This window comes from Amblyraja radiata, chromosome 1, assembly GCF_010909765.2.
Source record: "Amblyraja radiata isolate CabotCenter1 chromosome 1, sAmbRad1.1.pri, whole genome shotgun sequence".
NCBI lineage: Eukaryota > Metazoa > Chordata > Chondrichthyes > Rajiformes > Rajidae > Amblyraja > Amblyraja radiata.
Window position 1 is genome coordinate 186,039,481 of NC_045956.1, and position 12,770 is coordinate 186,052,250.

General features: G+C 46.4%; 1 protein-coding gene across 1 annotated transcript in view; it reads right to left on the minus strand.

The window, feature by feature from the left end:
- LOC116987847 (dedicator of cytokinesis protein 2-like) overlaps nt 1-12,770 on the minus strand; it is a 1,012,655-nt gene that overhangs the window by 901,551 nt on the left and 98,334 nt on the right. Inside the window, exon 5 of the mRNA XM_033044139.1 lies at nt 8,196-8,292. Within this exon, the coding sequence (XP_032900030.1) occupies nt 8,196-8,292 (97 nt within the window). The remainder of the gene's footprint in view (nt 1-8,195; nt 8,293-12,770) is intronic.

Here is a 12,770-nt window from a genome sequence, read left to right on the forward strand (position 1 = left end):
ATAAATCATTGTTAGCTACGAGTAGGTGACAAAGATCGAATTTAATTTAGTCAGACTGGTCAGCGAACTGGGAAGGGGAGGGATGGAGAGAGAGGAAAGGCAAGGATTACTTGTAGTTAGAAAAGTCAATGTTCATACCGCTGGGGTGTAAGCTGCCCAAACAAAATATGAGATGCTGTTCCTTCAATTTGCATTCGGCCTCACTCTGACAGTGGAGGAGGCCCAGGACAGAAAGGTCAGTGTGGGAATGGGAGCAGGAGTTAAAGTGTTTAACAACCTGGGGATCAGGTATGTTATCTGTTATAAGTAATCTGGAGGTTGCAGGGTGACTTGGACAGGTTGGGTGAGTGGGCAGATGTATGGCAGATGCCGTTTAATGTGGATAAATGTGAGGTTATCCACTTTGGTGGCAAAAACAGGAAGGCAGATTACTATCAAGTTGGGAAAAGGGGAAGTACAACAAGATCTGGGGTCCTTATTTATCAGTCACTGTAAGTAAGCATGCAGGTAGAGCAGGCAGTGAAGAAAGCGAATGGCATGTTGGCCTTCTTAACACGAGGAGTTGGGTATAGGAGCAACGAGGTCCTTCTGTAATTGTACAAGGCCCCAGTGAGACCACACCTGGAGTATTGTGTGCAGTTTTGGTCTCCATTCTTGCTATTGAGGGAGTGCAACGTAGGTTCACAAGGTTAATTCCCGGGATGGCGGGACTATCTTATGTTCATTGAATGGAGCGGCTGGGCTTGTATACACTGGAATATAGAAGGATGAGAGGGAATCTTATTGAAACATATATGATTATTAAGGGTTTGGACACGCTAGAGGCAGGAAGCATGTTCCCGATGTTGGGGGAGTCCAGAAACAGGGGCCACAGTTTAAGAATAAGGGGCAAGCCTTTTAGAATGAAGATGAGGAAAACTTTTTCACACAGAGAGTGGTGAGTCTGTGGAATTCTCCGCCTCAGAGGGTGGTGGAGGCCAAATCTCTGGATGCTCTCAAGAGAGAGTTAGATACTCTTAAAGATAGCGGGGTCAGGGGATATGGGGAGAAGGCAGGAATGGGGTACTGATTGAGGATGATCAGCCGTGATCACATTGAATGGCGGTGCTGGCTTGAAGGGCCTAATGGCCTCCTCCTGCACCTATTGTCTATTGTCTATTGAGATGTGCGTTTTCACACTTCTCTACCTTTTGCCTGATGGTAGAGGGGAGAAGCGGAAGTGGCCAGGGTGCAACTCGGCCTGGCCTTGCCAAGGCAGCGTGAGGTGTAGATGGAGTCAATGGGAGGGAGTTTAGTTTGTGTTTTGGTCTGGGCTGCGTCCACAATTCTCTGCTATTTCTTGCAGTCTTGGATGGAGCTGTTCCCAAACCGTGCTGTGATGCATCCCGATAAAATGCTTCCTTCTATGGTAAATTGGGGGCACAACAAATAACTTCACTCTTGGAACTGCGCAGTAGATATGTACATTGGAGGCAGCTCTTCACATTTCATCAGATACTCAAATCTTTAGATCAGAACAGTTGGGCACGGTGGCGCAGCAGTAGAGCTACTGCCTAATGCCCCTGTCCCACTTAGGAAACTTGAACGGAAACCTCTGGAGACTTTGCGCTCCACCCATGGTTTCCGTGCGGTTCCCGGAGGTTGCAGGTGGTTGCCGGAGGTTGCAGGTAGTGGAAGCAGGTAGGGAGACTGTCAAAAACCTCCGGGAACCTCCGGGAACCGCACGGAAACGTTGGGTGGGGCGCAAAGTCTCCAGAGGTTTCTGTTCAGGTTTCCTAAGTGGGACAGGGGCATAATAGTGCCAGAGTCCCGGCTTCGATCCCGACTACGGGCGCTGTCTGTACGGACTTTGTACGTTCTCCCCGTGACCGCTTGGGTTTTCTCCGAGATCTTCGGTTTCCTCCCACACTCGAAAGACGTGCAGGTTTGTAGGTTAATTGGCTTGGTATAAATGTAAATTGTCCCTAGTGTGTAGGCTTGTGTTAGTGTGCGGAGATCGCTGGTCAGTGCAGACTCGGTGAGCTGAAGAGCCTGTTTCTGTGCTGTATCTCTAAACTAAACTTAGAACTATAATACATTTCCAGACGGGTATACCTCATAACATTTTCCATTAGTTTTCACGTTAACAGCAATAAATCTGCTTCCAATCCCATAAGTTTAAAAAAATTCATCAATTCTTTGCCTTAAGAGCGGTTTGTTCCGATGATGTTTGATCAAACACAACTAGATAACTAGAATTAACATAATCACGTCGCAACAATCTAATCCATTTGATTTGCTATTTTAGCCTCTTGATGCACTGCTTGTGCTGACAAAAAAAATGTATTATATTTCTCCTCCTCTCCACTGATAATACAAACTGTGAATTGCTATCATTCAAAGCAGACAATGCTAAATCAACACAAGACATCACAAGAAATATGTGACACAAGTTATATTATATGGAACTGCATGAAATCAAAATCTAATCACAGAGAGGAGACCAATATCTTCGGGGGGGGGGGGAATGTTTCTCATTGAAAGCATTGCCTGAAAAGTTGGTGGAATTAGTATCTGTACAATTGATACCTGCACAATGCAAACTGAGCATAGATTGTTAAGGGCTTGGAGGCAGGAAACATGTTCCCGATGTTGGGGGAGTCCAGAACCAGGGGACGAGGAAACACTTTTTCTCACAGAGAGTGGTGAGTCTGTGGAATTCTCTGCCTCAGAGGGCGGTGGAGGCAGGTTCTCTGGATGGGGCTTATTCTAAGGCTGTAGCCCCTGGTTCTGGACCCGCCCAACATTGGGAACATTTTTCCTGCATCTAGCTTGTCCAGTCCTTTTATAATTTTATATATTTCTATAAGATCCTCCCTCATCCTTCTAAACTCTAGTGAATACAAGCCTAGTCTTTTCAATCTTTCCTCATATGACAGTCCCGCCATCCCAGGGATCAATCTCGTGAACCTACGCTGCACTGCCTCAATCACAAGGATGTCCTTCCTCAAATTAGGAGACTAAAACTGTACACAATACTCCTGATGTGGTCTCACCAGAGCCCTATACAACGGCAGAAGAACCTCTTTACTCCTATACTGAAATCCTCTTGTTATGAAGGCCAATATTCCATTAGCTTTCTTCACTGCCTGCTGTACCTGCACGCCAAATTTCAGTGACCGGTGTAGAAGGACACCCAGGTTGTTGTTGTTAACTTTAATTGTCATTCAGATATACACATAGACACAGTGCACATTGAACAAAATTTCGTTGCATTGACTCCTCAAGCAGCAGCAGAATATAACATTTATATCAGGCGATCAGTAAAAGTGCTTAGTGTGTCCATAAAAAGTGCTTCATGTGCATAGTTCTGTAAAATAGATATGTAGGAAAGTTTTTAAAAGTGGCAATGTCTAAGAAAGTTCTGGCATCGGTTTAATTGTGAGTTCAATAGTCTTATGGCCTGGGGGATGAAGCTGTTGCAGAACCTGGTTGTCCCGCTCTTCATACTGCGGTACCTCCTCCCAGAGTTCAGCAGTGTAAACAGTCCATTATGTGGGTGTGTGAGGGCTCTGGTAATGCCCTTAGCTCTTGTCAGACAGCGTTTGTAACCAATGTCCATGATGGAAGGAAGAGAAGTCCCAATGATTTTTTCCGCTGTCCTCACCACTCTCTGAAGGCACTTCCAGTCCGCAGCTGTACAGTCGCCGCACCACGTAAAGATGCAGCTGGTCATGATGATTCAATGGTGCTTCTGTAGAATGTGGTGAGGATGGGAGGGTGGAGGAGTGATCTTCTCATCCTGCGGAGGAAGTACAAACGCTGCTGTGCCCGTTTTACCAGAGATGTGATGTTTGTAGTCCAAGTTAAGGTATCCGTTATATGCACTCCCAGGAACTTGATGTTTTTCACCTGCTCCATGCTAAGTTGTTGATGCACAGCGGAGTGTGACTGGGCTGGTTTTTCTTTCTGAAGTCGACGACAATCTCCTTGGTTTTGTCCACATTTAGGAGAAGGTTGTTCCTGCTGCACCAGCTCACCAGCTGCTCCACCTCCTCTCTGTATGCCTGGTCATCGTTATTGCAGATGAGGCCCACTACTGTTGTGTCATCCGCGTATTTAATGATATGGTTAGTAGTGGACCTGGCGACACAGTCATGTGTCATCAATGTGAAGAGCAGCGGACTCAGGTCACAGCCCTGAGGGGAGCCGGTGCTCAGTGTGATGACCGAGGAGGTGTTCTTCCCCACCCGCACAGACTGGGGTCTTTCAGAAAGGAAATCCAGGATCCAGTTGCATAGTATGGTATTGAATCCTAGGGGTGCCAGTTTGCTCACCAGATGCTGGGGGATTATCGTGTTAAATGCTGAGCTGAAGTCAACAAACAGCATCCGCACGTGGGTGTTCTTCTCCTCCAGGTGTTGTAGGCTCAGGTGGACTGCAGAGGAGATAGCATCCTCTGTGGAGCGGTTCGGGCGATAAGCAAACTGGAACGGGTCAAAACTGGGAGGGAGTTTAGAGACCATGTGCTGCTTAATAAGCCTCTCAAAGCACTTCATTATTATTGGTGTGAGTGCTACGGGGCGGTAATCATTCAGGCAGGTTATTGTGGACTTTTTGGGAACTGGTATGATGGTGGCTGTCTTGAAACATGATGGAACAATGGCCTGGTTCAGGGAGATGTTAAAAATGTCTGTCAGAACCAGGGTCAGCTGGTCGGCACATCCCCTAAGCAGACGCCCCGGTATGTTACCCGGTCCGGCTGCCTTTCGCTTGTCAATGCCCTCCAGGATTCTGCGGACTTCAGCAGTTTCAAAAGACAGTGTCTGTTCTCCTGGTTGAAGCTCTAATTTCCTCACTGTAGTGGTGTTCAGTGCCTCAAACCTGCCGAAATGATTTTTGAGTTCATTGAGAAAGTCTGTGTCATCCTTACAAGGCATCTGAGGGGCCTTGTAGTTTGTTATGGCCCGGATGCCTTTCCACATGTTCCTGGTGTTGGTATCATCCTGGAAGAAACCCTGGATTTTCTGTCCGTGGGCGCGCTTTGCTTTCCTTATTTCACGGTTGAGGTTGGCTCTCGCTGTTCTCAGAGCCCCCAAATCACCAGATTTAAAAGCCGCATTCCGTGCTTTCAGCATGGCACGCACCTCTGCAGTAATCCAAGGTTTGTGGTTGGCCCGGGTTGTGATGTTCCTGATGACAGTGACGTCCTCCATGCACCTCCCCCTTACCTAACCTAACCCCATTGAGATGATAATCTGCCCCCTTGTTTTTGCCGCCAGTGTATAACCTCACATTTATCTATATTATACTGCATCTGCCACGCATCTGCCCACTCGCCCAACCTGTCCAGGTCACCCTGCAACCTCCTAACATCCTCTTCACAGTTCACACTGCCACCCAGCTTTGTGTCATCTGCAAACTTGCTAGTGTTACTCCTAATTCCTTCGTCCAAATCATTAAAATCATAGAATCTATCATAAAATATTTCCTGATTGATTCAATAAGTAAGCAGCAAAATCACTCATCTGGCACGGTGGCGCGGCAGTACAGTTGCTGCCTTTCATCGCCTGAGACCCAGGTTCGATCCTGACTACGGGTGCTTGCCTGTACGGCATTTGCACTTTCTCCCTGTGACCAGTTGGTTTTCCCCGGGATGCTCTGGTTTCCTCCCACACTTCGAAGAAGTCCCCGTGTTTGTAGGTTAATTGGCTTCGGTACGTTTGTAAATTGCCGGCAAGGATAGTGCTAGTGTGCGGGGCATCTCTAAACTAAACTAAGGTAAAAGAAATCGTAACTTGGCAAGGATCGGTGAATACATTTCTTGCCTCAGCCACATTTAAGGTTAAGTATAAAAACACATCGTCACAACACAGCTCATTTGAGACAATATGAAATATTCATTGAAGGTTAAAAATCAAGACACATTTCTGCTCTGTAGCTCTGCGGATAAAGCCTCAAGTCTCAGGGGATTCCGCAGTACCCATGGTGATGGGACGTGACAAGTTTGGGCATTGTATCAGGTCAAGGGGCTTGTCTCTTGTATAAAACCTTCCTGCATCATCTTCTTCAGCAGCCTTGATATGGCCGATGTGGACAAGGATTCAATTATACTTCATCATCCCATGCACCAGGGGGCAGCACGGTGGCACAGCGGTAGAGTTGCTGCCTCACAGCGCCAGTGACCCACCCGGGTTCCATCCCGACTATGAGTGCTGTCTGTACGGAGTTTGTACCTTCTCCCCGTGACCTGGGGAGTGTTCACGGCCCCGACCACGGATGAACAAAGGAGGAGGACTGACTGAACGTTATTGACTTCCACCACAGTGAAGAATGTTGATTCCACCTTGGTTGATGTTCATGTTGTATTCTATTGTGTAGTGTTTAAGAAAGAACTGCAGATGCTGGAAAAATCGACGGTAGACAAAAATGCCGGAGAAATTTGATTAGAATAATCTAATTTGAGGAAGGACATTCTTGCTATTGAGGGAGTGCAGCGTAGGTTTACAAGGTTAATTCCTGGGATGGCAGGACTGTCATATGCTGAGAGAATGGAGCAGCTGGGCTTGTACACTCTGGAGTTTAGAAGGATGAGAGGGTATCTCATTGAAACATATAAGATTTCCTAAAGATATAAGATTATTAAGGGCTTGGACACACTAGAGGCAGGAAACATGTTCCCAATGTTGGGAGAGTCCAGAACCAGGGGCCACAGTTTAAGAATAAGGAGTAAGCCATTTAGAACGGAGATGAGGAAACACTTTTTCTCACAGAGAGCCGTGAGTCTGTGGAATTCTCTGCCTCAGAGGGCGGTGGAGGCAGGTTCACTGGATGCTTTCAAGAGAGAGCTAGATAGGGCTCTTAAAAACAGCAGAGTCAGGGGATATGGGGAGAAGGCAGGAACGGGGTAATGATTATGGATGATCAGCCATGATCACATTGAATGGCGGTGCCGGCTCGAAGAGCCAAATGGCCTCCTCCTGCACCTATTGTCTATTGTCTATTGTCTATAACTCAGCGGGTGAGGCAGCATCCATGGAGCGAAGGAATAGCTAACTTTTCGGGTCGAGACCCTTCTTCAAAGTCTTAAGAAGGGTCTCGACCCGAAACGTCACCTATTCCTTCGCCCTATTGTTTATTGTGCTCTTTTTGATTGTGTGGCTGCATGGTAAATCAAATTCCACTGTACCTTAACTGGCGCATGTGGCAATAAATATGAACTTGAACTAGAACTTGACCTGCGTGGGTTTTCTCCGGGATCTCCGGTTTCCTCCCGCACTCCAAAGACGTACAGGTTTGTAGGTTAATTGGCTTGGAGTAAATGTAAATTGTCCCTAGTGTGTGTAGGATGGTGTTAATGGTATTAGGATGGTATTAATGTGAGGAGGTCGCTGGGTGAGATTCTTTGTTTTTGCATACAACCCAGTAAAATCATGCAGCAGACCTTCACCGAGGCAGCACACCAGAGTCGCTACGTTTCTGAGTTTAGTTATGTTTCGTTCAGTTTAGAGATACAGCACGGAGACAGCAATCCCCACACTCTTAACACCATCCTCGACACACCAGGAGCAATTTACAATTTTACCCAACCCAATTAGCCTGCAAACCTGTACATCTTTGGATGTGTGGGAGGAAACCGGAGCACCCAGAGAAAACCCACGCAGGTCACGGGGAGAACGTACAAACTCCTTACAGACAGTGCCCGTAGTCAGGATCGAACCTGGATCTCTGGCGCTGTGAGGCAGCAACTCTACCGCTGCGCCACCGTGTGATTCCCTGTTTTCGTGTTTCTTGGCAGAGGGGACATTTTAAGCCAACTTTCACACCCTAATTCTTGCAGCATACAGTACAGTGCATATGCAGCTAATGTTTACAGATATTGGCCTTCCAGCTTGATTCACCCGTGCCAACCAAGGCCTGGATAGAGTGGATGTGGAGAGGATGTTTCCACTAGTGGGGGAGTCTCGGACCAGAGGTCATAGCCTCAGAAATAAAGGACGTCATTGGAGCGTTGGGGGAAAGCCGAAGAACGCGAAGAAAACCCACGCGGGTCACGGGGATAACGTACAAACTCCGTACAGACAGCGCCCGTAGTCAGGATCGGACGCGGTTCTCTGACGCTGTAAGGCAGCAACTCTACCGCTGCGCCACCACCCTGCCATATCAAAAGATTCACGGTTGTGTACAAGTATGAAGATGTGGACATTGTTACTCACCACATACAGCTGTTTCCAGATATTTGACCACTCCCTCAAGGTGGTTGTGATTTCTTGTACCAGGGGCATCTCCGTGGAAATGATATTCTCTTGATTTCTTGAAAATTAAAAAAACCCATAAAGTTCAACACAAAAACACAAACATTAATAAAACAAACTCTGTCATAAAATATTCTTCCTAGGTAGACACAAAATGCTGGAGTAACACAACGGGACAGGCAACATATCTGGAGAGAAGAAAAAGGCGACGTTTCCTTCTCTCGAGACCAACGTCACCCATTCCTTCTCTCCAGAGATGCTGCCTGTCCCGCTGAGTTACTCCAGCATTTTGTGTCTACCTTCGATTTAAACCAGCATCTGCAGTTCCTTCCTAAATATCTTTCAGAATTCTGCTTATTCTTTAAAAGCTTATTTTTTAAATGTTATGTATTTTATTTTATTTAAAGCACTATTAAATAATAATCATTGATTAATATGAATAATAATTAAATAATATTTTATTGAACGAGTTTCAGGAACAGGCCCTTCGGCCCACAATGTCTGTGCCAAACATGCTAAGATCCCCCACGGCTTATCTGCATACACTCCATATGAATGAATGGTCTCTTCCTGAAACATCACCTGTTCCTTCTCCAACATTTTTGTCATGGCCAGAGCGAGGACCACTGTAAATTGGAGGAGCAGCACCTCATATTTCACTTGGGCAGTTTACACCCCAGCGGTTGAACATTGACTTCTCTAATTTCAGGTAGTCCCTACTTTCTCCCCCTTTCCCAGCTCTCCCTCAGCCCACTGGCTCCGCCTCTTCCTTTCTTCTTCCCCCCCTCCCTCCCCCGCCCCCACCCTCACATCAGTCTGAAGAAGGGTTTCGAACCGAAACATTGCCTATTTCCTTCGCTCCATAGATGCTGCCTCACCCGCTGAATTTCTCCAGCATTTTTGTCTACCTTCGATTTTCCAGCATCTGCAGTTCCTTCTTAAACATTCTGCCTTTCCCGGTGAGTTACTGTGTCTATCTAGTTCTGTGTCTATCTTGAATGAATGGATGGATGAATGAATGAAGGACTGAATGAATGAATGAATGAATGAATGAATGAATGAATGAATGAATTAATTAATTAATTAATTAATTAATGAGTGAATGAGTGAATGAATGAATGAAGGACAGAATGCATGAGTGAATGAATTAATGAATGAATGGATGCTCTTTTATCGTCACCTGTCCCTAGGTGACCTAGCAGACCACCTAGGCAGTACACATGTGTCGCCACCCAGAGAGTTGCGAGTCTGTGGAATTCTCTGCCTCAGAAGGCGGTGGAAGCCGATTCTCGGAAGGTTTTCAAGAGAGAGCTAGATAGAGCTCTTCAAGCTAGCGGAGTCAGGGGATATGGGGAGAAGGCAGGAACGGGGTACTGATTGGGGATGATCAGCCATGATCACACTGAATGGCGGTGCTGGCTCGAAGGGCCGAATGACCTACTCCTGCACCTATTGTCTATTTATTGTCCACGACAAAGTTACAAAAGCACCAAACAATCCTATCTGCATGTGGCAGCAGAACACCCCCCCCCCCCTCAACTCTCCCCCCCCCCTCACCTCTCCCCCCCACTCCACGCCCATTCCCCCTTCTTTCTCAGTGCCCCTCACCCCCTCTATGTCCATCTGCCCATCTAAAACCCTCATAAACGCCACTAAGGTACCTGCCTTCAGCACCACAAATCCTGGCAGTGCGATCCAGGCCACCACCACCCGCTGTGTTCAATACTTGCCTCACTCACCCCATTTAAACTTTGCTCCTTTCATCTTGAAGCTACGCCTTCCAGTTTGGAATAGATTCTGACAAATGTCCTTCTATTGTCAGGAAGACACATGGCAAATATCTACAGTGTGTGTAGGATAGTGTTAGTGTGCGGGGATCGCTGGTCGGCACAGATTTGACGGGCCGAAGGGCCTGTTTCTGTGCTGTATCTCTAAACTAAACTAAAGTATTTTGGCGGGCGCAAGAAGGACAACTGAGTTTTCGGATATAATTTTATTCAGAAAATAACTTCTCAGTTCACAGGCTCTCACAACAGTTCCCCGCACAATTAAAGCATGGAATAATCTCCACCCAACTATAGTTACCCAACCAGATGCAACTAAATTTAAAGTAGCTCTTTCTTCCCAATAACCCTTTCTGGCTTAAGCCCTCCCTTCACCACCTCCAATTTAAATTCCATTTGGAATATTTTGGAGGAACAAGAAACCAAGAACCAAGAAGAGTTGACATGGAAAAGCTTTTCCCACTGAGAGTAGGGAAGATTCAAACAAGGGGACATGACTTGAGAATTAAGGGACTGAAGTTTAGGGGTAACATGAGGGGGAACTTCTTTACTCAGAGAGTGGTAGCTGTGTGGAATGAGCTTCCAGTGAAGGTGGTGGAGGCAGGTTCGTTTTTATCATTTAAAAATAAATTGGATAGTTATATGGACGGGAAAGGAATGGAGGGTTATGGTCTGAGCGCAGGTAGATGGGACTAGGGGAGAATACGTGTTCGGCACGGACTAGAAGGGTCGAGGTGGCCTGTTTCCATGCTGTAATTGTTATATGGTTATATGGTTATATGGTTATATGGTTAGAGTGACTGAACATCCATAGTAAAGATGAGGGAGTGGGGGGCTCGGAATGCGGAAGTCATTGAAGAGACGAAGGGCTTGAAGTTCACGTTTTCATTTATTGTCACAACCAATTAAGCCACAGTGAGGCTTGTGAGGTATCTTGGACATCGGCCGGGAGAGATTGGACCAGTGGGGATAGGATGGAGTCGAGGTATGTGGAAATCATTTCCGTGGCACAGGAGCAGGCAAATGGTTCTGCCAGGGCAGTGCGTTTGTGGATTTTGAGGAGAAGAAAAAAACGATCTGTGCGGGGCTGGGAAATGATAAGGTTTTGAGACAGCCAGAGGTGATGAAATAGGTAAAGGTGTGTGAGATTACAACCCAGTCTAACTTCAAGTAACCCTTGCATCCTCTCCCTCCATCCCTCCCCCACCCGTCATCATACCAGCTTCAAAGTCATCTTGTTGAGTCTCATTGTCTGCAACTAGTTTTCACCTAGCCCACAGCTAACAATGGCCTGTTCCCTTTATCAATGTTACTTTTTTGCATATCTTTCATTCATTGTTCTATATCTCTCTGGAGAACAAACAAAGAACATCCATTGCAGTGGATGTTCATGTTAAAATGTATTATGTCTGTTTTGTTGCTTTTTATTGGTATGGCTGTATGGCAAATCAAATTCCTCGTATGTTGCAAAACATACTTGGCTAATAAAGTATGATTATTATTATGATCACCGTTTATATCTCCCTTTCATAGAAACATAGACAATAGGTGCAGGAGTAGGCCATTCGGCCCTTCGAGCCTGCACCGCCATTCAATATGATCATGGCTGATCATCCAACTCAGTATCCTGTACCTGCCTTCGTGCTCCACTGGGGAGATCCGATCATGTAATGCTGCTGCTCATCCCCGCATACAAACAAAAACTGAAATCCATCAAGCCCAAAACAATAACCGTTAAGTCCTGGTCAGAGGATGTCATCGAAACGTTAAGGGGATGTTTTGAATGTACTGACTGGGACCTCTTCCTCGACGCATCCGGCAACAACATCGACGTGTACACTGACATGGTGACGTCATACGTCCGCTACTGTGAAGGACTGTGCGTCCCCTACAAAACTGTCACAATACCCAGCAATGGTAAACCCTGGTTCAACAAGGATATACAACTTCTTCGCAAAAAGAAGAATGCAGCCTACACAAAGGGAAACAGTGATCAGTACAAACCAGCAAAATATGAACTCAGGTCTGCAATACGGAAGGCAAAGTCAGCTTATTCTAAGAAATTGGAACAACAATTCAAAACTCATAATTCAAGAGAAGTCTGGAAAAATCTACAGAAGACGGACTACAAAAAATGTCCTGTTCCCATCCCAGATGAGGATCCGGATTTACCGGAAAAACTGAACACTTTTTATGCACGCTTTGATAATGCCATCCCGCCATCTATGCCTCCCCCTCCACCTAACTCAGCACCATTCACCATCTCTGAGGAGGTAGTTAGGGCGGCCTTCAAAAATCTTAATAAAAGAAAAGCGGCAGGGCCAGACGACCTCAGCCCCGCTGCTCTCAACCGCTGTGCAGCTCAGCTGGCTCCTGTGTTCACCTCCATCTTTAACACCTCCCTCAGCCAATGTAGAGTCCCGCAGTGTTTCAAATCATCCGTCATCATCCCTGTGCCCAAGTCCTCCAAGGTGAGCTGTCTGAACGATTTTAGACCTGTTGCACTAACATCAGTTGCCATGAAGGCCTTAGAGCACATAGTCCTCACCCATCTGAAAACACACACTGCCCCCATCATGGACCCTTTCCAATTTGCATACAGCGCCAACCGGTCTGTGGAGGATGCTATCAACTTAGCTCTTCATTACTCCCTACATCATCTAGAATCACCGAACACTTATGCACGCATCCTGTTTATAGACTTTAGCTTGGCCTTTAACACCATACAACCAATTTTACTTCGGAGTCACGT